The 25,447-nt window shown below is 35.9% G+C and overlaps 2 protein-coding genes and 1 pseudogene across 2 annotated transcripts; 2 read left to right on the top strand and 1 right to left on the bottom strand.

The window, feature by feature from the left end:
* Positions 1 to 1,160: 1,160 nt before the first annotated feature.
* On the bottom strand, positions 1,161 to 2,170 carry LOC143609216 (putative carboxylesterase 2 pseudogene; annotated as a pseudogene).
* A 15,395-nt stretch (positions 2,171 to 17,565) lies between these two features.
* Positions 17,566 to 21,373, top strand: LOC143609250 (polyadenylate-binding protein RBP47-like). Its single transcript, XM_077084055.1, has 6 exons — positions 17,566 to 18,082; positions 19,188 to 19,701; positions 19,829 to 19,896; positions 19,981 to 20,111; positions 20,191 to 20,287; positions 21,119 to 21,373. Exons 1-6 carry the CDS (start codon positions 17,723 to 17,725, stop codon positions 21,287 to 21,289), a joined length of 1,341 nt encoding a protein of 446 aa, XP_076940170.1. The 5' UTR covers positions 17,566 to 17,722; the 3' UTR covers positions 21,290 to 21,373.
* Positions 21,374 to 23,759: 2,386 nt separating this feature from the next.
* On the top strand, positions 23,760 to 24,491 carry LOC143609229 (uncharacterized). Its single transcript, XM_077084041.1, has one exon. The coding sequence runs from the start codon at positions 23,760 to 23,762 to the stop codon at positions 24,489 to 24,491; it is 732 nt and encodes a 243-aa protein (XP_076940156.1).
* Positions 24,492 to 25,447: the final 956 nt, after the last annotated feature.

Raw genomic sequence — 25,447 nt, 5'->3', positions numbered from 1 at the left:
ACTAAAGAACAGTTGGAAAGAATATAGAGAAAATGAATTTGATCAACTTATTAGAGAAAGTACATTCATTTTTGAAAAACATGGTATTGAAATTTTGAACATGGCAGAAAACTATGTCCATGACACTGGTTATAGACCCAAAAGACAAAGGTACGCAATCATCAATCAACATTATTATAATTTCGATTGTTTCACTAGTGTTGTCGATATGAAAATTCAAGAATTTGGTGATCACTTTAATGAGATTAACACAGATTTACTTTAAAACATGTTGTCTTTCAATTCGTATGATTCATTTTCCAAGTTTGATGCATCAAAGTTAATGAGATTGTATGAGTTTTATCCATATGATTTTGATAATGGAGACAAAATTGTTCTTGCATCTCAACTTGGCTTGTACATTGAGTGTGCAAATAGATGAAAGATTTGTTAATCTGAAGGTATTGCGGATATTGATATGGAAACAAGGAAACATATATCTTTTCATTTGTTTTATCGATTACTAAAGCTAACATTAGTTTTGCCTATTGCAACCGCAACGGTTAAAAGATGTTCATAAAGACAAATTTACGTAAATTTTTTGAACGCTTGTGTAATTTGTAGGTTGAAAAATAAGCACTTTTAAGTGTTACGAATAAAACTGTAATTGACCATTTTCAAAAGATGACATGTAGAGGTCAATTGTAATATGTATTTTGTTTATCTTTATTGAAATTTGTTGTTTACGTTTCTACAGGTAGTTTGTTTAATGTAAATTTTTTACTCGACCCGTTTCGATTTGACCCGACCCATTTTGGTTTGACTTGTTTTAGTTTGAATATACGAGTTCTAGATTGAACTATTTTTTACACCCACTGACTAAATTTTCTGAATCCGTCACTGCTTAACAGTGTAATCATATTTAAATTGCAAGAAATCCAACATTAGAAAAGTCTTGATATTGAGTTTTGATGTATCAACTTCATAGAATATGTAACGCTTGCAATATTTCAAAGCTTATATCATTTATAATGCATGACACGTACTTCACATATTTAACATACTTCACTTAAACTTTTATTGTAGCAACATTACTCTCCACTCCACAATGAAAACTTCATTGATTAAACTTTTATCTATCTCATCATTGCTTATTATAACCAGCCAATACCTAACACAGATTAAGCCCGGTTGTTGATGAAGTTACAAACTCTTGTGCGCAAGGTACAAGCACTCTCAGCATAAGGGTTAAATAGGAAATACACATGGTTCTCCCCTTTATTCTCAATCACCTCAACGTCTCCTGTCCACCCATTTTTACCCAAAATACCCTTGTACTGTACCCCCCTGTCTTTCAAAATATCCAACTCAGCAACATAAACAAGAACCTTGGAGCATTCAAGACCCGACACTTCGGATCCTTATCCGGGTTAATCCACGGGTCATCCGCCCCACTTGTTCCCGGACAGGCAAGCTTCCATAGACCAGGAATCATTTCGCAAAACGGGTTATCCGCTTCCGACCCGACCCGTTCTGCCCCCCAAAAAATACGGGTGGATCAGAGCAGTTCCTTTCAGTTTCACGTTCCCATCCGGGTTTTCCGACCCGACCCGGATTGCCATATGGTGAGCAATAGTGCCACCGGCGGCGAAGTACACGTTTCCGAGATCGGCGTGTTCGTTAATCCACGCCTCCGGTCCATTTCCGGTACTGTGTGCCGCGACCCACTTGATTGCTTCCCATGAATCATCGAAACACGTCGGAACGGGATGCTCCGGCGCCGTACGGTAGTCGACGGAGACAACGACGGCGTTGGATTCCGCCGCGATGAGGTTTAAGAAGGTGTGGTACATCGGAGATTGGGCGGATTCGATGATGAATGCGCCGCCGTGGAAGTAGATTAGAAGAGGGAGTTTTTGGGTGGTGGGAGTTTGGGGTTTGTAGAGGCGGACGGAGAGTGGGGTGTCCGGTTGGATAACGACGTCTTTGGAATGAACGCCGGAGGCTGGGTCGATGCCGGCTGGGACGGTGTCGGTGCCGGAGAGTTTTTCGATACGGCCGTCTTTGTATACTCGGATGAATCTTGGGACTTCCACCACGATTTGATCAGGTGATGAGTCCATGGTTGGAATGGATGGATGGTGTAGGTTTTGGTTGGTTTATATTTGGATATCAATGATATTGATATAGTGATTATTTGTGATGACTGAAGACTTTTGTTCTTTTCTCGTTTTGTTTTTCAAACTTTCATAGGTTTTCCCGGAATGGGATTGTAATAAATTATTTACCAAAATTTGTTATTTCAAAATTATTATCTACTATAATAATAAATAAAAAATCATTGTTGTGCCACATGACACATATTGTTCTATTTTTATGTTAAGTGGTATGATTATTGCTCAACATTGAAAGTCAAAACTATCTAATTTAATCAATTAATAAATATTTTAAGCATTCCATATTAATGATTTATTTATGATCTTAAAGTAGTAAATAAAGTAAAAAAAATAGAATAAAAAATGTATGTAGAACTTTTGAAACTCATTTTAATGTGTGTAAATTCGTGTTTTATGTTTTTAGTTTATTAGTGTCCAATTCAGAATGTGTCACTATTTGTCTTTACTTTGAGCAATATGAAAATGGTTCATCTCACTTGATTACTTTTTTACTTTTAATTCTATATAATAAGCTTTTTTTATGTATGTATAACTTTATGCTAAGTGACATAATTCAACACTTAAGGAAAATAATTGATTAATGATGGTGTATATCAATACTCTTTTTTTTTGTATCTAATAATTATTTGATTTTTTTATGTCACATGTTAACTGATAGTGAACTTCATTGTTCTTATTATACTTCATTTGCATGTCAATATATTATACAAACTTGCATCAACTAGAGTTTCGGGCCAAACGGATATAAAAATATAGTTGTTTTGATCCTCATAATACAGTGGTGCCATAATGAGTTTTTGCTTATATCCATTTATATTCATGAAGAAAAATTAATATGTTATTGGATGATTATCATTGTGTTGTCTATTAATGGAACAACAATAATTCGTTTTGTTTTTTTGTTTTTTTTTTAATTTTAAATCTTGCAAGTTGAGAGCATAAGGTATAATTGACTACTAGAAATGATAGGGAAATGGTTGTAATTATGGGTGTTGCAAACCGATTACATTCAAAATCATTGTAAGATCATGAGCAGGGCGTTAGAAATACTAATTTGTTTCATTTAAGTTGGTTGTTTAATATTATAATTTATTTGTGTTGTATATTTTATACAAGTATCTTGAAATTGTTTGATATAAGGGATGAATGATGGTTTGATTTTCAGTGAGATACTTATTTATTGTGAATAAAACATTTGCAACAGTTTTTTTACTCTGATTTACGTATTGGGTTACAACAAGTTCCGCTTGAACACAGACCCACATTTTGATTTGGAACATTTTGGGCAAGTTCATCTTATATTCGACCCTTTAAGTAAACGGGTCAAATTTTCTACTTGTGTTCGCTTATAGCTGGTAAAATGGATGGTCGTGTCAGTCGACGCAATACATAAGAACCGGTTTGGTCAGTACACATTTTTTACCTTTACACACAAATATAAAACTCACTATAATTATTAAGTTTCTTGTATATTGTTTGAGTTGAGTAAAATGTGCCAAGATCTTCTAAAGTTATAAAGTAAGACGACATGTTTGTAACTGAAAAAAATTGTTATAAAATGCCTATAACTTTATTTGTATTACACTTTCCTTGCCGATATTATCAAATATGCAGTTGCCTTTGCTTATAATTTTATAACATAAGATGTGAATTAGAAAAAAAGACACGAATTAAGTCACACAAGTTTATTTTGTATTAGTTATGGATGATAAATAATTAATATCATTAAACCCCCAATTTGAATACTTTGGTAACTTTTTTACCAATAGAAACTATTGCGGTTGTTAGTTCAGTAGAAAGATATGTTGTGACTAAACGTACCACCCTCTCCTCTACTTGTCATACTTTCTCCCCTAAACTATTCATTCTATTAAAATTTTATTTTACATATTACTCCCCTGTAACATTTTTTTTTACATTTTGTAGTTTTCTTTTAAAATATCAAACCAAAAACTATGAAGTTTTTATTTTTATATATTTTTTTTGTATGTCACTTTTTTTGTGCTTATTTTTCTTGATCATAATAATAATATTTTATTATTATCAGTGTCCATATATATATATATATATATATTGATATATAATAATAATAATTTATTATTATCAGTGTCCATATATATATATATATATATATATTGATATATGTTTGGCCATATTCATGTACATTAAAAAGCTAAATTAAAAAACTTTCAAAATATGAAATTTGTTTTAGAAAAATGCAAACCATCTCTAAAAATTATTAGAAAAACAACTAGCTCGACGTGACATGAATGTGAAGAGTTCAAGAAACAGTTTTATTTTTATAAAGAAATAAAACAATTATAAAAAAACATATTTCAAATAATATAAAATGTTTATTATAAATAAGAAAAAGTGATATTTTGTTATTTAAAAAATCATTTATAATATATATAAAACATTAATAATAAAAAATAACAAAATGACAAAAAAGAAACAAAAAAATTTTGAATTGTATTAATGAAAAACTTGAGGGAGTGGGTATATTTAGTAAAAATGAGGGGGATGATGTACGTTTATTAGCATCCTTATTGCAATATAAAGAACAAAATCATATAATAAGATAATGAATTAGATTAAATTTTTTAAACCCGGTTCAGCCAAGTGTCACCCCTATCTTTTCATCTTGAATTATTTACATTGTATATAAATGATTTTGTTAAAAATGAAAAACTACTTTTTGAAAAGTTGTGTAAAATCATGACCAACGGTTTAGTTTATGATTTTTATAATTATGGGCCACATAAACCAAACCGGACTGTAGGAGGTGGTTGGTCAATTTTAATTTTCTTCATGTTGTTTACGCTTTAAATTCATCGTTAATGCTATTTTATACTTCTTCTAACATTCATATGATTCCTTTTTATAAATGTATTTATTTTGTCTAAATGTATTTATTTTGTCAAATGATAAGGCGATGCCTAAAAGATCAAAAGCTCAACTTATAAATTCGGAGAACGATATTTCTAACAGGAGTTATACAACAAAGTATTATTCGTTTACTTGCTTATGATTAAATTTTATGGGATATGTGTTTATTTTATATTACAACTAACATATAAGATTGTACATATTTGTTTTAATGTTTTAGTTGATGCATCTACAGGTCCGTTGTCATACATTTCAAATGGTATTCCGTTATTATTAAATTTATCTTGAAAATTACAAATAAAAATTTAAATTTACCAAACACATTTGTTTTAATTCCATCTAAATAGTTATATTTCTTACATCGTTTAATCGAACAATGCTTATTCCGGTGCCGCTAGAAAAAGAAACAATAAATACTCATCCTTAATATAATTAACAAAAACATGGTTATGTCACAGTTGCCACTTGACAACCAATTGGACCATCTGTGTGTCACTTTGACACTTTAAGTACTTTAAAGTTTCAAATAAAACTATAGCCCATACCATATTGCTCCAATGAGAAATCAATAAGAAAACCAACATTTATAAAAGACAAGGTAATGCATTCAACTTATTATTATCATTAGGCGGTGCATGAACCATTGGGTACAACTACTTAGTTTTAAAAATAAATAATGTTATCTCGGCTGTTTTTTTTCCCGTTCTTTTTGTGGTCTGAAAGTTGGTTTGCGAACAACCAATCAGTTTTTTTATTATTTCTATTTATTTGTCGGTTGGACTACCAATATGGTCCAGTTTCTAAACACTGCTATTATCTCAAATGAGTTAAGTTATTAAATAAGTTGAATTTTATATGTAACAAAAAACATAAAGAAATATTTGGATATTTATGAATTTCCGACATGTATATATATTTTTCATATTGTTTAATATGTAATTTAATATACCGTATAATACATATTTATATAAACAATTTAACACATTTTTTGTATTTCTTACAATGTCGTCGTTTGAATAAATTTATTTATTCCAACCCGTGTTGTACACGGGTACGTAACCTAGTTATTTTATATATATTTTTTAACGGTAGAGAATATCTTACGTATAAACTTTTCCTTTTAGGTTATATTCAAGGTTAACTTCTCAACTGGCATGAGACTGTACCCTATGATATGTGGGAATCGAAAGGAATTCATATACTGTTGCCCCTTGTCAAGTCTGAACCCGGATTAAAACTTTGATTCGTTTCTTCACCCATATGTATTTCGAACTTGTCTAAACGGAAATCAAACATACATCTCCGAGTTAGAAGAACATACATCTTACCATTTAAACAACTTTTCAAGACCTTTCAAACTTATTTACTAACATTGATTTTCTAATGAAAAAGCTGTATTGTATTTTTCTCAATGTTGTTGGACAATTCAATTCCAAAACGATAACTTTTTTTTTAATAAGATTAAGTTTGCCATTTAAAAGGGGGTGACGGGGCAGCTTATCCCCGTTTATCCACCTTTTTATTGTAATTATATCTTTTTATTTAATATATAAATGCTCTATTTGAATTGAGAAAAAAAAATCCATAATTAAATATTTTTTTTAAAGTTAGGATTGAAATTTGAAAAATATTTATTTTTCTATACAATAATCAAGTAAAGTAATACAATTTTTTCTTCAATTTAATTTTTGTGAGATTTTTAAGCCCTCGAATTCCGTTTTACTTGGCTACACCTTTATTTTAAACAACCAACAAAATATTTTTATTAAAAAACTAACAAGTCACTAGACCTTCAAAACATGTACCAACACGTCCAATAGACGCAACACCAAACCAAAAGACCATGGAACACACCGAACAACCAAATAACCCCCACGCACTAAAGAACATTACAAACAAAAACAACACCAATCCTCCCAATAAAGCCCGTCTTTTCCCCCTTGTTCTTGATCCAGAGAAAACCCAAGACTTTTATCTCTTCCACCAAGCTCGACATTTGAATCGGCGTCCCCGAGTGTACCAACGTGTTTCTCTTTTTCCATAAACACCACATCGTAATCAAACATAAAGCTTGGAGAACCTTTGCTTTCTCTCTAGGCAACTTACACCATTGGGCGATCACACTCCACATAGTCTGAGCTAAACCACACGAGACAAACTACTAAATTGTTTGTATAAATTTCATGTTTGCCTCAAATTTAACTTTTATTTCAAAAATAAAAGATAACAAACTACTAAATTGTTACACTGTATGATAACGATTAGCATAAAGAGTTCATTATTATTTTTGTTGTTGTTATTATAAATGATTCTCACTTCATTTAGCTTTAAGAAAAAAGAAAAAAAAATATGAAAACAAGATACAAGGTTCAAACACGGAAATGACACAATAAGGTGCATTGGTCATTTATATTTATTTGTTTGCTTCTTTTCGTTTAACTAAATCATTCTATTTAGTAATTAATAGGTTAGCTTTTGTCCAATAAGATTAAGAAAGAAAAATATGTTTTTGTAAAAATACCTACTTGTAGTTTGAAATAACTAATTTTAATAAATACTTTTTTCCACCAACCTTGTTTGAAAAAAAAACCCACTACAATTCGTATCACATTCATATATTTCAACCAAAATAAGCCGTTTTTATAAATATTCCATTTTGATTCCTCATAAAAATTAAAGTTAATAAAACCATATATTTTCCTTATAATTTTAGTATATATTGTGCGCTCTTAAACATAAAGGTCAAGAAAGAGATCCCGCCGCCACCACTACGGGGAACCCTAAGGGGATCCGGCCGCCGCCACTCTTCCCTCTCACCGGAAAACCCTCTCCTCCACCACACCTCAGCCACCCGCTACGACGATCCGGCCAACCGACTCTAATCTCCCACCTCAGCCACCACCCTCCACAGTCGCCACCAACCGACCCAGCCGGAAAACCGGCTCTCCTCCACCTCACCTCAGCCACCACCACATCTCACCAGGAAACCCTAATCTCCCACCTTCACTCTTCCCTCTCCTCTACCACACCTCAGCCTCCACTCCTCCACAGTCGCCGCCAACCGACCTAGCCGGAAAACCGGAAAACCCTCCACAGTCGCCGGAAACCCCTCTCCACAGCCGCCACCACTCCACAGTCGCCGGAAAACCCTCTCCTCCACCTTCACTCTTCCCTCTCCACAGTCGCCGCCAACCGACCCAGCCGCCCAGCCTCCCACCCCGCTGCTTTGACCACGATCCACGGCGGCATGGATTCAGAAGAATGGGAACAACCACGTAATCGGAAAGGGAAACGGAATGGTCATCAGGCTCAAGGTAATAACAAGGTTTTATCGAAGTTTTTTGTCTCAAATCTTCCCCCAAAGTGTTCTTCGCAAGACTTAAAAGATGTTATGGGTAGCTTTGGTCGTTACGAAGGTTCCTATATAGCTAGGAAGCTGGATAAATGGGGCAAGAGGTTTGCTTTCGTAACGTTTTCCGAGGTGAAAGATGTCAAACGGTTGGGAGATGAGTTATCAGACGTATGGATCGGTTCGTATAAGTTGTTTATTGCGATTGCTCGGTTTGTGGATGGTGAGAATCTCTATAGACCCGATTCTGGTAATAGGAGGAAGACGGCTTCGGTTCCTGTTAATAGTCATGCAAAACCTAGTGGTCAAACAAACCCTAGTTCCGAAGGATTCGATAGGAATGGGGTTCCCTATGCATCAGTTGGTAATGGACGTTCCTTTGTTGATTCTTTGTTAAATCGGAACAAAGTAGATGAGATTAAGGTGGATGATTCGGTGGAACGGTTTTCTCATTGGAAGGGATGTGCTCTTACGGGGAGGGTGGTGAATCTTCACACGTTAACTTCTCTGAAAAAGTTGGTTCGGAAGCATGGTTGGAGATCATTAGAGATTAAGTATCTGGGAGGGCTTTCAGTGGTGTTGGTATTCTACGTTAGTGGGGATAGGGATGCCTTCCTGAATGACAAAGACAAATGGTCAGACTGGTTTGAGTTTTTAGAACCTTGGTCTGATAGAACTAGAGTGGAGGAGGGTCGGATCGCCTGGCTCCAAGTTCATGGGGTTCCGGCTCAGTTGGTGTTAGACGAGGTATTCGATTTGATTGGAAGCAGATTTGGCAAGGTGGTTCAATCGGCTTCCTTATCAGGTGAAGAGAACAACTTATCGTATACTCTCATCGGTGTGTTGAGTAAAGAGTGCAAACGGATTGTGGATTGGGTGGACATTAATTGGAGGGGAAAAATTTTTAAAGTGTGGGTGGATGAAGATGTTGGGGAATGGATACCAGAATGTGTAGTAGAGTATGAAGAGGATGATGGTTCCTTTTACCGGAGGAGGATAAGTGTGATGATAATATCGTGCAGGATGAGTTCCATAATGTGCATCGTGAAGAGGGCGAATGTTCTCAAGCTAATGAGTTTTCTGTCAGGGAACATGCTGTTAATGGGTTGGATGGTTGTGTGAACGATAATTCTAACGTGATGGTCGGTGAGTTTTCGAACTCTTATGATCATTCTAATGAGGAGGCGGTCGAGAATGGTAACGTTGATAGTACTAATGTTTCTGTGTTGAAAGGCAAGGGACATAAGAAGTTCAGACGGAAGTCTTTATTTTCTAATCGGAGTGGGGGTAGTGGTTCTAGGGAGCGTCCTAAGAAGAGACCAAGGGAGGATAAAGATATGTTTGATCTTGATAGGTTTATCGGTATTATGCACGTGCCTTCGGATGTTACTAGGGGTATCGAGACAGGTGTTGAAGGAGTGTTCTTAACACCGGATCTTAACAAAGGGATGTCTACTAATACGGAGGTGGTTGGAGACATCGAGGGAGAGACTGCGGAGCCCTCGATGATTGGTAGAGGTATTGATCCGGTGCAACACCAAGGTCCGATTGAGGTGGAGTTGGAGAAGACCATTGAGTTGAGTAAGGCGTTAGGTGTTGAGAATTTGCAAGATTTTGTTTCTAATGTTAAAGAGGTTCTTGTTTCCGAAGGCTATCAAGAAGGTGTTCAATGAATGTTTTTTCTCTGAACATTCGTGGGTTAGGGAGTTCTAGCAAAGCCGATTGGATTCGAGGTCTTCGAGTCCATCATGAGGTTAGTTTTATTGTTTTACAAGAGTCGCAATTTGTTTCCTTGGATTCTGCGGATGTGGGACGGTTTTGGGGTTATGGTGAGTATTCTTTTGATTGGGTTCCTTCGTCTGGAAGGTCGGGTGGGTTATTATCGATCTGGGATTCCCAAGTCTTTCGTATGGAAATGGTGGTCAAGAATAATAATTGGCTTCTAGTTTCGGGCACTGTGAAAGGAAAGAGTAGCTTGTTTCATATTCTCAATGTTTATTCTCCTCAAAATCTAGTTGCTAAACGAGCACTTTGGGGGGAAATTCGTGATTTGATCGGGGAGGGTAATGGGAGGTGGATTGTGGCAGGAGATTTTAACTCGGTTCGGTGTGCCGAGGATAGGCAGAATTCTTTGTTTAATGTGGGTGAGGCCAATGAGTTTAACGATTTCATTGATGATTCGAATCTTCACGAGTACTCCTTGAAAGGGAGGCGTTTTACTTTTGTTGCAGGAAATAAATTAAGCCGTATTGACAGAATCTTCGTTAATTGGGATTTCTTTATGGAATGGCCGTGTGCGGAGTATATTGCCCTCGAAAGGAATAAGCCGGATCATAGTCCGTTGGTTTTGAAAATTGGTTCTTCCAAGAACTATGGTCCCAAACCGTTTAGGTTTTTCAATTCATGGCTTGGTAGAGAGGATTTTGGGACGTTGGTTAAGAAGACGCTTGTTGATGGCTTGTTTCATGGTTCTCCGGACGCGAGATTGCTGTATAAATTTAAAGCTTTGCGTGATGCTATCACTAGATGGGCGATCGATTGTAAAGCCAAAGAAAAGGAGGAAAGGGTTTTATTGGAGCAAGAGTTGCGTGATTTGGACCAAACCATGGAGGTCCAGGATTTGTTGGAAGAAGAGACATGGTCTTTAAGCGAAATTAAAAGACGGCTAGGCGAGTTGGATAATCATTATTACCGGGATTTGAAGCAAAAGGCTCGGTGTAATTGGGCGATTCATGGAGACGAAAATTCTCGATTTTTTCACGGTTTTATTAATAAACGTAAAGCTTCAAATTATTTTCCGGGTTTGGAAGTGAATGGGGCGTGGGAAACAAACCCGGTTCTCATTAAAAAGGAAGTTTTGCGCTTCTTTGCTGGTAAGTTTAAAGAATCTATTACACATCGGCCTCGGTTGATTGGATATGGGTTTTCGGTCTTGTCTTCGGTGGAGGCGGATTTTTTGATCAGTGATTTTTCCGTGCATGAGATCAAGAAGGCGGTTTTTGAATGCGGTGGTGACAAAGCTCCTGGGCCGGATGGTTTTAATTTTAGGTTCATTCGGTTTTTTTGGGAGTTGTTCGAGAAGGATTTTGCGGATATTCTTGATCATTTTCATAGGGTTAAAAGTTTTTGCTCGGGGGTTGGTTCGTCTTTTATCACCTTAATTCCTAAGGTAAACAATCCGTCTTCTTTGGGGGATTTTAGACCAATAAGTCTCATTGGTTGTATTTTAAAGACTGTGTCGAAGGTGTTAGTGAATCGACTCAAAACGGTTATGAATAAGATTGTCTCAGAGCATCAGTCGGCTTTCTTATCCGGGAGATATATTCTTGATGGCCCTTTGGTGGCTAATGAGGTTATTGCTTGGGCTAAGAAGAGGGAGAGAAGAATTTTTATGTTCAAGATTGACTTCGATAAAGCCTTTGATAATGTGAATTGGGAGTTCTTGTTGTCGGTTCTTTCTCAGATGGGTTTTCCTTCGGTCTGGTGCGATTGGATTAGTGGTATCTTGTTGGCGAGCAGATCGTCTGTTCTTGTTAATGGATCTCCTACATTCGAATTTGGGTGTCATAAAGGCATTCGTTAAGGTGACCCGCTATCGCCTTTTCTTTTTATTATTCTGATGGAGGCTTTTTCAGGTATGTTGAAACAAGCCTGTGATATAGGTGCGTTTCATGGTATTACTCTTCCTAATGAAGGTCCTACTTTATCCCATCTTTTTTATGCGGATGATGCTATGATTATGGGAGAGTGGTCTTCTTTTAATTTTGATAACTTGAAACGTATTCTTCGCATATTTTACTTGTGTTCGGAGCTAAAGATTAATCTCCATAAATCAGTGTTATTTGGAGTAGGTGTAGAAGATGGTGAGATCGATATCCAAGCTGGTTTCATGGGTTGTAAGCCGGGTAGAATCCCGTTTTCTTATCTAGGGATTATGGTTGGCGCTAACATGAATAGGGTGGTTAATTGGGAACCGGTTGTGTCCAAGTTCAAGAAGAGGCTATCTAAATGGAAAGTTAATTCGTTATCTATTGCCGGTCGGTTAACCCTTATTAAATCGGTGCTGGATAGTCTTCCCACTTATTATTTTTCGCTTTTTAAGGCACCCAAGAAGGTTACCAATGATTTAGAAGCTTTGATGAGAAGGTTATTATGGGGTGGTTCGGATGAAGTGAGGAAGATGTCATGGGTGGCTTGGGAGGTAGTCACCAAACCTATAAAAGAAGGGGGTTTAGGTATCGCTCGTTTAGAGGTTAATAATCAAGCGCTGATTACTAAATGGCTTGGGAGATTTCTAAATGATCATCACGCGATGTGGAGAAGAGTAGTGTTGTCTATTCACGGGTCCTCGCGCTGTTGGGGGCTTGCTCCGGTTAATAATGGGGTTCCCGGGGTTTGGAAGAATTGTGTTATGTTTTGGAACAAATTTAAGGTTGATGGTGTGGGTTTTAATAGAGTGATCCGGGCCACAGTTGGGAATGGTCGCCAAGTTCGGTTTTGGACGGATTTGTGGTTGGGTTCGGCGCCGATTATGGACAAGTATCCGTCCTTATATGCGGTAGAAAAACATAAAAATGTCTTGTTAGCAGATCGGTTGGTGGTCACTGGATCTTCTCGTCGCATTGTGTGGGATTGGCTTAAAGCTCCTTGCTCCCAACAGGAGGTGATCGAGAAGCAAGAGTTGGAAGATCTCCTTCAAGGGGTGGTGATGGTTGACCGTGAAGATTCATGGTCTTGGGCGGTTGGTAGCTGCAAAGAGTTCGAGGTTTCGGCGATTAAAAGATGGATGGTGCGGTCCGTTGTGGATGCTGGGAGTTTCAGTTTCCAATGGAGCGATTGGGTCCCGAAAAAATGTAATATTTTTATGTGGAGGGCCGTTCTGGATAGTCTTCCAACCAAGCAGGCTTTAGCTAGACGTCATTTGCATTGTGATGATCATAGTTGCGCTTTACGTGAGAGTAATGAGGAATCGCTCGAGCACTTGTTAACCGGGTGTTTCATTTCTATGGCCGTTTGAAATGCGATTGGTTCATGGTGCAACATCCCTAGATCTTTTGTTTTTCATGTCAATGATTTGGTGGAAGTGCATAAGGTTTGTGGTGCGACGGGGAACAAGAGATTGATTATTCATGGAATTGTCATCATTACTTGTTGGAGGATTTGGCGGGCTAGGAATGAAAAGATTTTTTCGGGCAAGAACACTAAGGTGGCAGAAATGGTTGCGGATATAAAATCTTTGGGTTTTCTTTGGTACAAAAATAGATCTAAGATAGGGGTAGTGGATTGGAAAAGATGGTGTTTATTTGATGTAACGTGATTGTTGTTTTTGGTTTTTGGATTTCAGCGTCTTTCTCCGTCTTGGTGATAGTCGTTGGTTGTGTTTGTTTTTAATGAAAGTCAATTTTCAAAAAAAAATATATATTGTGCGCTCTTAAATGATTTAAATTGACTAATTAAATTCTTAAATGCACCGTCTTTGTTTATCATGTGTTAATTTTAGGTTAAATAAAATAACAATACATTAAATACTTAGAATAGCACTTTTAAAATTGTTTTTTAATTAAAAAACAAATGGTGGATGACAAACACGTACATATCATTAGGAATCGACTTGTAAATCAATTTAGTCGATAGAACTTTAACTAGGAAGACGCGTCAAAGTTGGAAACTTAGGGGTTTGGGTCGGAATGGGAAACCCGTGTTCGGCCCCAAACTCTTCCAATCCAAAACCGTTCGAACCTAAAACTTGTTCAGGTCCTCGTTTCGACCTAAACCAACTTAACGTTTTCTTTAATCAACTCGTTCCGACTCTAACCCGAACCTACCCGGCATAAACTGATTGTCGGTCCCAAGGAGGGAGGAGAGGAAGAGGAAACTCCAGTTGCTTCCCTTCATCTACAACTTGATTATTCACCATTTTGGACGCTTTGAATTGGCTCCTTTAAGCTCCGAACACCTACACACATAAACCATTCAAAGTAATCGTAGTTGATATACATAAATAACTAAAATACACGACATTTAATACTAAAAACTCATTTTTATACCCACTCATCATTATTCTCAAATATATGTAGTTTGTTTTTGTTCTTTTCTATCTGCTAGTATCCGATTATTTTCGTTTGTGTCTACTAGTGTCCATTAATGCATGCTTACAAAGTTAATGAACGAATACAGACGAACACGAACAATCTTAATTCCTTAATAAACGAACACGCGCACAAAATCTATTTCGTAAAGTGTTGATTTTAGGTACACCATGGAGGCCCATTTCCTCACATGACATTGGTGCAACCTAATGTCTAATCCAAGACAACCCTAAGTCCCTAATGTTTGATCCTTCGTGTTTCTCTTATTCCCCACTTTAATTACATCATCGTTGATTTACTATACATCGAGATGAATTTAAGTACAATGATCACCGTTTCATAGATGGATATAAAGAGTTCTCATCAGTAACAGATCACACCAAGGAGATCTTCCAAATTCAAACCCTCCTCTCTTCTTATAGAATTTATCCATTTCTAGTCTCCTCACTTTCTTTATTTTGTCAAAATCCTTTTTTTTTCTTTATACAAAATGATTGATAGTAGTTTGATACTATCAGGTAAAATAAACTTATTCAAGGTAAGTTCAATATTCTTGTTAAGTTTCACAGCCCCCGACCCCTATACCTTGGGAGGGAAGCCGTGAATATTGATTGGTGGTATCGGTGTTTATTAAATTATTTTGCAGCGGAATGTTTCATCAGAACCGTAGTTAGGAAAAATAATCAGAGGTATAAAAACACCATGATTATTATTATGATAAATCGGGAATTTAATCCCTTTTGATACAAACATAAGTTTTATAGGGTTAAACCCTTATTTACAAAACACGTTTCTTTATTCTGGTGACAAGCCACTTATTTAAACTGGAAGCCCGCAGGCATTATTCCTTTGTCTCTAACAAGTCACCTGAAATATGTTTAAAATATTTGATCAACAAGAAATACTGGTGAGTACATTCATTTGTAAATGACATATTTTATAGTTACAGCATTAAGATGTTTTTACATCTGCCTGCTTAGAAATTACCGAAAGATACTTGTCACTCGACTGTATCTATGACTGTGGTCATATTACTTATTGGCTAACACTTGTCCAATAAGTAACGTGTAATAGCCCAGTAGGCAAGCCTCGTATACAAAACCCCACAATACCAGTAGTAACCATCCCGTAAGTCTACAGAGACTTAATCACTGTAATGTATTTTAAATACTTTGTAAATACTTTTGAAAATATTTAGACAATCTATAATGGGTTTTGTAGGTTTTGAAATCACCATGAGAGTGTCGGAAAAATAGTTGTCTCACACAAATGTGAGTTGTATAAAAACTCGAATGTCTCACCTTGCAAGTTTACAATTAAAGAAAACGCCTCTTGGTATTAAGCACCTAGGATAAACACAATGTAGTATGTCTAGGTTAGTATAAAACCAATAATCATAACGATAATCATGAGAGTAGAAACTTTACACGATGGCACAATGCCATACCTTAACAAGCAGAGCTTTCGGATTCGTGTATATATCTTTCGATCGGATATCGTTACGATACTCGGGTATTATACCGTTATCTTAATATATAAAAGTATATGTGTGTGAATTCAGAGAGAGATTTAGAGTTTTGGTGCGAGATTTGAATGTCCCGTTGCCCATCTATTTATAGCAAGTTTTGGATTCCATCGCGGTATGCGACGGCCATAGGCAAAGGCGTCGCGTATCGCGAAGCATCTTATAGCTTCGCTAAGTCAGACCTAGGCCTGCTACGTGGCACGCCACGTGGCAGGCTATGTGTCATCTGCGTAACCTCCACGTCGAGGTACACGATGGGTAATCTAAACCCGTCGCGTATCGCGATGGAAGGATTTTTATTTTATTTTATTAAAAATCTTAATTCCCAACAAAAATACTAAGGCGGCCCTTAAGCGGCGAAGTGCAAAGTGGGCCATCAAAGCGTCACATTGCGCCCATCGCACTTCGCCCGAGCCCGTGCGGGTGCTTCGCACCCTCTGACAGGACCACTTGGTGTGATATGTCTTATAAGAACATTAACATAGAAATTTTATTTCTTATAAAATGTTCGAAGCACCCTCTGACAGGACCACTTGGTGTGATATGTCTTATAAGAACATTAACATAGAAATTTTATTTCTTATAAAATGTTCACTAGTTTTATAATCTAGCGATGTGGGACAAAGAACTTACAAACCTATTTATACTATGGTGGTTCCTTCTCAATTTCTTTCCTCCACCAATATAGGATAAAATTTCCTTCACTTATCTCTTTATTCTTTATTTTTGGTTTGTTATATTAAGCATTGTTTAGGTGAAAATTTGATCATCTTAGCTCATGTCATATGTGCCATGTCAAATATCAATCCATAATAATATGATATTTTAATGCTAATGGACAACAAATATTTGATTTGTGATATAAATTTTAGTGTATCTTTTCAACATTATACTTTTCAAATACAAGTGTGCTAAATTCCAACAAATGTGACTTTTTTTTTTCTTCAACCTATTTGTGAGTTATTTACTCCCACTAGTTAATTAGGCGTTGGCGTTATTATAAGTTTTCTTAAATGTTTTCATACACCGTTGTTCACAAAGCTAAGCTAAGGCGACCTCAGGCTCGATCTCCAACTTAAACGAGCCAACTTGGACTCTCGTTTATATTAACAAGATGAAAGATCGATATCAACTCGTTAAAAGCTCGAGCACACCCGTCATCATGGCTTATCGAGTACACCATTACATCTAAAGATCTGATGGCATATTATATCTCTTATTATTTTCTTTTATATTTTTGTACGCTATTATAATATATATATAAATTATGGTTCAACATAAATAAGCCAACGATCTGCGTTTCGACCGAGCCAACCCTGGCTCAAGTCCAACTCATTTAAACTTCAAGCCAAACCCAATTGTTTTAATACGAGTCTTTTTCAAGAAAAACCGTTTCTAAACGAACTTCGACTGAGCCACGAGTTGTGAACTTTATAAAACCGTAACCATTAGTTAAAAAATACTCTATGAAAAGAAAAGAAAAAGGAAAATAAATATACGATTTATATAGATATACTTAGCATTTGTAAGTATTTATAAAGATTAAGGGTGTCGAATGTAAATGTACGGACGCTAGTTTAAATCTTAAAAACCCTGATTCATAGGTTTGACTCCTACGCCAGGTCTCATCATCCTCATCATCCCGCCGCCACAACATCTCACAACACACAAAACCCTCACGGCGGCCAGTCAAACCATTCAATCCGATTTCAATATGCAGCAGCCAACCACCACCACCACCACCAACCCCACCAACACCGATTTGACTCCACAACAGCAGCAGCAGCAACAACAGTGGTTAGCTATGCAACAGTACCAGCAACAACAGTGGTTGGCTATGCAGCAGTACCCTGGGGCTGCGATGCATCACCCGGCCATGATGTACCAACAGCCGCCACCGTCGTACATGCCGTATCATTATCATCAACAGCAGCAACAGTATCAGGCGCAACAGCATCACGCCGGTGGTCAGGTTCAGGGTTCGAGTGAAGATAATAAGACCATCTGGATCGGTGATCTGCAACACTGGATGGATGAAACTTATTTACAGTCTTGTTTTTCCCAAACCGGAGAGGTAATTTATTATTATTATTATTATTATTATTATTATTATTATTATTATTATTATTATTATTATTATTATTATTATTATTATTATTATTATTACTGTTATTATTTAGTTGATTTTTTAATTAGGTTTTTAACTTTTTATTATAAGTCATGATTTAATGAATAATTGGAGTGGATATCTAGAATATATTTAGTTTTTAAATACAGATCTCTATTTGTGAATTATGCAATTATGTATATGTCTGGTGTTTATGAACATATAATTAAATGAATTAAATGTTCCGTAAATAATATAGAAGACAATTAATGCTACCTAATGATTTTGAAATAAATCTGGCTTAAATTGCCAAACCGAATCGCTTTATATCCGGTTAAACAGGACTAAACTACATATTCTGTTCTGGTTCGATTTTAAACCGAAACTGAATTGGGATATCGGTTACAAAAATTTGAACTTGGTTCAAACCGATCAACGAATTATGGTTATTTAAAATTTGTCGTTTTGTTCGATTCAGTTACCGTACTAGCTTACTTTTATATAGGACAATTCCATCTGATAACGAATGTTGGTCATGTGGTTTTTTTGCCTTTTTTTCCAGTTTAAGCTGAACAAACATTTACACCGAATAAACCAGACCGAACTGATGAATAACCCTACAGAACGGGCCTAACCAACTAGGGGTGTAAAACGTGTTGGTTTGTTAGGTTGAATCCATTAACCTTAAACCAGCCTATATACTGTTTCGTGTCGGGTTTTGGTCAGTTTGCTTTCTGTTTAATTACTTAGTATCAATTGAAACAATTAATTTCTCCGATTCATATGCAATGTTTTTTGTAATTTGTGTTTAGTTGTTTTTGTGTATTATTTATAATTCCCAGTTAGTTAACTTGGTTTTAAATATTTAACTCGGGGAATAAGCAAATCGGAATAATCATAGAATGGGCAATTAGAACTAATAAAACAAAGTTGTTGGAAGTGAATGAAGAGTAGATAAAAATTTTTCACAATAGAAATTAGAAGTTTATAGTTATATAAAAATTAGAAGTCAGTGTATTTAACTTCAAATTTTAATGTTTTTCATCTCTGAAATCAAAATATTAATTTTCAGGTGCAAAATATAAAGCTCATAAGGAACAAACAAAGTGGCCAATCTGAGCGATACGGGTTCATCGAATTCCTTTCTCGTTCAGCTGCTGAAAATGTCATTCAGACCTACAATGGGGCCACGATGCCCTACACCGATCAAGTTTTCAAATTAAACTGGGCAAGTTTTGGCGGTGGTGATAAACGTGGTGAAATTGGTTCAGAATTATCTATATTTGTGGGCGATTTGGCACCAGATGTTACCGATTCTATTTTACTTGAAACATTTGCTAGCAGATATCCCTCAGTAAAAGGTGCAAAAGTAGTTGTGGATACGAATACTATGTGTTCAAAAGGATACGGGTTTGTTAGGTTTAGTGACGAGGGTGAGAGAGCTAGGGCAATGAATGAGATGAATGGTCAGTATTGTTCTAGCAGACCCATGAGGATCGGTGTTGCCACACCTAAGAAACCATCTGGTCAACATTATGGTCAACAATATGGTCAACAGTATGGTCAACAAGACTTTTCATCACAAGGTATGTTTTTCTGGTCTTCTAATTTTCTTTTTATCTCTTTTGCATTAGAGCATCATCAGTTAATGCAACATTTGAATTTAAATGTTATATATAAAGTTAATTTACTTTATTCTATTCTTTATACTAGCTGTTGTATTAGCGGGTGGAAATGGTTCGTTTGGTGGCATGTCTGATGAAGATTCTTCAAATACAACAGTGAGTTTATTTTTAGCTTAACATAAATAATAAGTTACATTTTTTTTATATTGATAATCTATATTTATTTATATAAATGTATAGATATTTGTGGGTGGACTTGACTCAGAAGTTACTGATGAAGATTTAAGACAAACTTTTAATCGTTGTGGTGAAATTTTGTCAGTTAAAATACCAGTAGGAAAAGGATGTGGTTTTGTTAGATTTGCAAATAGGTATTTATTTTTATTGATATTTGATGGTGTTGATTTTGTAAAATGTTATTAATTTTGTTTTTTTTTTTGGGTTATATAGAGCAAGTGCAGAGGATGCAATTCAGAATATGCATGGGACAGTAATTGGCAAGCAGACGGTTAGGATTTCGTGGGGTAAATCTCCAGGTGGCAGACCGGTAAGCATTCTATGATTTTATATTCTTTGACTTTATTCTTAGGTTTGTATTAATGTCAAATATGCAGTTATTAGTGTATCGCTTAGTTGCTGTATTCGTTGATCTATATTAATATTGAAAATCTGTAGGGCTGTAAGCGAACCAATTATTCAATTAATTGTGTCGACTTAAAGCGCATTTATTTAATAAGCCTACATAAAGGCTTGTTTTTTCAATCGATTAAATGAATGTACATGAACTTGTAAAAGTTTTTTGTTTTTAATTTATATATTTTTTTATTTTTGTTTTTGATTTTTAAAAATAGCTACCCTGGGATTTTTATTTGTCCTTTAGTGTATATGTAAATACCATGTGGTATTTTATTCGTCGTTTAATAACTATAACTAAGTTTAAATTAAAAAAGGTCTTTTGTTAAAACATGCAAATAGTTTTTTTTTTCACATAACCATTTCATACAGCTCGCTTAGGAAATGTTGAAATCGTGTCTGCTCTGATTAATGAACCCAAACACGGTTCCTATAATTGTTCGTTTAAAAGTCATTAAGTCATCAACTTTAAGCCAAACACTTAAAATCGCATAATACGACCCGTGTGGCCCAATTATCTAAACGGGTTGTAATTTGTAACGTGCTAAACGGATGATAAACGGTGAAATAGGTTGGTAACCTTATAAAATATATATATTCACATGTGATGGATTGATATTTAATTTAACAGATCAACCCGAACAAGACATGTTAGTGGGGCATGTTAGAAACAACAACAACGTAAACGTTTTTATTTTGAGATTGGTATTGTTCTTGATCTGTGATTTTTGAATTCTTTTTGCAGCGAATGGATTCAAACAGAAACTATGAGGAAAGGCAAGGATATGGTGGTGGCGGGTACGGATACGGGTACGGGTCTGGGTATGGAGTGGGACAGAATCAGGAATCAGATATGTATGGTGTTGGAGCTGCATCGGGTAACGGGTATGGAAATCATGAGCAGCCCGTAAGCTGATAATGTTATGGTTCTGTTAGTGGAGAGCATGATGAGATATCATAGACTTTTGGCTTATAAATTGTAACTGCAAGTTTTTTTTTATGTTTTTAAAACTTTAAATTTTTGGTGATTTTATTTTAAGTTAAAATTCTAAACAGTGTGACCTGAATAATTTAAATGCTATATATTATATGTAACCAACGTAGTCAGTGAAGACTTCGAAGCACCAAGATGCTACATCGAGACAGGTTGTTGCACCCTCGGTTTGGGCAGATTTACTTAGAGGTGCACAAAACCGGTCCTCTTTTGGTCCGCAAAAGTCATACGAAACTTGCAACCCATTGAAACATAACCAATGCCAAAATCGAAGTTACATTCATCCTCACCCCTATGAGGATCACGTGATATATGTTTCAACCTCTTTGCGGTTGGCAAATCATACGGAACTTTCGACCTTTGCTCTAGTTCAAGATTTTTTCTTTCCATTCAAAGCCATCACCGCAACTAATTCGATATCCATAGGCCCTAAGCAATTTAGCCATGGCCCCTCAGTGATCTTGGTTCTTGATTTTTTGGATGCTTAAGACTGAATGTGATATTGAATATGATACCGAAAGAGGCTCCGAATGTGGTACTGAACATGCTACTGAAATTGTTATATTAATATGATAGGTACTGCTGGTTCAATTCATGTATATGTATTTGTTGTAGCTCAGTCGACATTCCATTCCTTTTGTGTACATTTGGTTACAGGGTGTCGGGGAGACATGGAAGAGTGACACTCCTAACTTTCGCGTTTGTTGACTAAAATTAAATGTCTTAACTTATTTGATCCATGTATTATGTATTTTTATAGTTCACTATTCATAAAGTGATGTAATGTTGGTATTAAGAACTTGAATATATTTTCAATAATTGGTGTCAACGCGTGTCAAACTTCATGTTTAATCGTATTTCTAAATCATTAATAACAAAAAGAAAAAGAACTATTTCTTCCGTTTAATACAGTTTAATTTATTGAAAAGAATAAAACAATCATAACATTCTTCATAAAGTTATCATATTCTCATCTTTTAGGTAAGAAAGTATGTTCAAGAAATTAAAACTAAAAAGCAAAAGACCCTTCTAACAACACAACATCAATAGAGTAGACTGCTTGATGTACATTCATTGCCAACATAAAGTTGGTTGATATTATCTTATTTGTTTCACTTATTATCATTTATGGGTTTTAATATGTATGGTATAATATGCATCACTTTGTGAAAAGATGAGGTTGCGCCATGCCTTTGATTAACTATATATCTTATGGTTTAACCCTTGGTGAAATATCTAGTTATTTAGTAAAATACTCGTTGGTCTAACTAAAATCTAAAACATACAAAATAATATATAATGCATAAAGTTAAGTTAAATCATGGGGAATGATTAATGTGACTAAACCATATTACTTTAAATAGTCATTTGATCAAGGGGGCATTGATATGTACAAACGATTAGAAAATGGCATGCCAGTCTAAAAACATAATGAAATAGTTTTGGGCTTTAGAAACATAAGTGGCGTAGCCTTCTAGCTTAATTGCTTGTGGAGTGACTGAGGAAGGAGACATTAATTTAGATACAAATGAGTCGAGCCTTATTGAACCCATGTGTTGTGGTTAAAGCCATCACCAAGATTCATCATATCATATGGTGTTGACTGGACACCGACTGGACACTTGATAAAACCCATGTTGAATCACTTGACCTTGTTGTGGTGAGTGAGCCAATAGCGCCGGCCAAAGCATTTACTCCAATTCCTCAATTGCCCATTAGTGCCCGTGAGCCGGTTAATGCCTCATGCCCTCATCAATAGTGCCCCCACTGGCATGAACATGTTGTAGTACGCGTGAGTGTCGTGGCAGCGAGCACTGGACTGGCGCCTCCGATAGCCCACCACAACATACAGCTTAAAGTTCATTTAGTTATTTAGTCCAGACCTGAGCCTTATCAATCCCAAACCTCATATAAAGCTCGTTTAGTTATCAAGTCTGGACCCAACTCTTGTATATTATTTAGACTCGTTGAGCTTTAACGACTGTATATTATTTTAAGTTACAACTCTCGTGAACTTCGAAACCCTTTGGTTTTTAAAATTGACATAATGAACATAACTTTACTATTATTATAATTTAATTTTTGAACGGTAGAGAATCTCACGTGTAAATATATTCTTTCGGGGCTATATTCAAAGTTGCCACCTCGACCGTCTTGAGACTATACTCCCTTGATGCGCATGAATTGAATGAAATCCGTGAATCCTCGCCCCTGTCGGGTTCTAACTAACCTAAGTGAGCATCGAATCTACGTCTTCACATTGGAAGGGCATGCCTCTTCCCCCTAACCAACTTTAATATAACTGTATTATTATTATTATTATATCAAAGAAAAAACTGGTATAAAATCAAAAACGTCTCACACATTTCCATCCCTTTACAAGTATCTTGACATGGAGATACAAGTGATGACACCTTCACCGGCGGCAAGCACCAACGCCACCCCTTACACCACCGCACCTTCCTCCCCTCACCGCTTCCCCAACTTCTTCTACAGCGCACCCACCAGCCCCATCCACACACTCGTCAACTTCCACCAACTCGACTCCGACGACACCGACTTCGCATTCAACTTCACACAACCCCCGTCCATCTCCGCCGCCGACGAACTCTTCCACGCCGGCCAAATCAAACCCTTAAAACCCATCTCAAACAACCACCACCCACCTCAAAAAAACACCCAAATTCCAAACTCCTTCTCTGACGCATTTTCACAAACACCTGGTGAGCATACTCAAAACTCCTTCAGAATCTCCGATATATTATCCGATGACGACACCAATCGTCACAAGAACTCGCCAACTTGGTACAGTAAGTTCAACCTGAAGAACCTGATACTGTTTCGGAGTGCTTCAGAAGGTAGTGCTAGAAGGAGTAAAGAGCCGGTGGTTAAGTATTCGAGAATAATGAAGGGTGATGGGTGCAGGACGGTGGTGGGTGGGAGGAAGGTGTCGGCGCATGAGATGCATTACACGGCGAATAGGGCGGTGGCGGAGGAGATGCGGCGGAAGACGTACTTGCCGTACAAGTCAGGGTTGTTTGGGTGCTTGGGGTTTCATAATAATGGGGCTGGTAGTGTTCATCAGATTTCCAGAGGGATTAACTCTGTTATCAAACAACGATGAAGACTGAATTGATGACTTAATGTTATGAATATTTAATATTTATTTCATGTTCTAAAACAATTTCTTGGTAATTTATCTGTTTGTATATTAACTATATATTTTTATATTTTTAAAAATTTCTTCAATGATATGATGAAAGTCTTTTTTTAATTACTCTTTGATTTTAGTAAATAGTTTTGCAATATTATATTCGGTGTAAGTTTAGAAAATTATTATTATTTTTTATATAGTTTAGTATATATATGGATTGTCTTGATCATAAAATTTAGAACATTTACATCAATTTTACTATTTGATAGTTTGATACCAAATAGAAGACTATAACTATATAAATCAATCAAATTTGTATTAGGTGTAGAATTACCTTGATCTAGGTAGGTAGTTTTAAAAGAACTTTTACGGGTTTTAATATCTATATCGTGTTAGAATATAAAAGATGTAATATACTAGGCAGATCTCACGTTTGTTGAGAAGATGAGAGTTGTGAGTTAATATGAAGAATCAAACCTTAAATATCACCAACGTGTTTTTGAAACAATGACAGTTGATGAGTGGGGAATTCTAAATTTAAGTGTGCCCAGGTGAAAGTCGTAAGAAGATGGATGATCTTTTGGAAGTCTCCAAGACCTTTTTTTTAACATGAAACATGATTTAAAAATTACTTCTAGTATAAAACCTAAAATTGCATTTTCTACCCAGATGCATGTTATTGAAACTTTTTGACTGACACAAGACTAATAAACCATTAAAATGTACTACAAAGACATAAAAATTATAGGTGACTCATACATTTTTTCTGAATATTGATAGTGAGCAAGACCTAATGTTACACATGCATAATACAACTTTAGTCTAACAGTTTCGATCTGTGATAATCATTATCCCAATAACATTCTACTTGAAGTCGTATTCTCGGTACTTAATCCTGTAAAGTTCGTTTGAATCACCGCAAAATT

This window comes from Bidens hawaiensis, unplaced genomic scaffold (genome assembly GCF_021521415.1).
Source record: "Bidens hawaiensis isolate Kalapana, Puna unplaced genomic scaffold, B.hawaiensis_p1.1 tig00419516_1, whole genome shotgun sequence".
Taxonomy (NCBI): domain Eukaryota; kingdom Viridiplantae; phylum Streptophyta; class Magnoliopsida; order Asterales; family Asteraceae; genus Bidens; species Bidens hawaiensis.
This window is presented reverse-complemented; position numbering and strand designations above follow the sequence as displayed.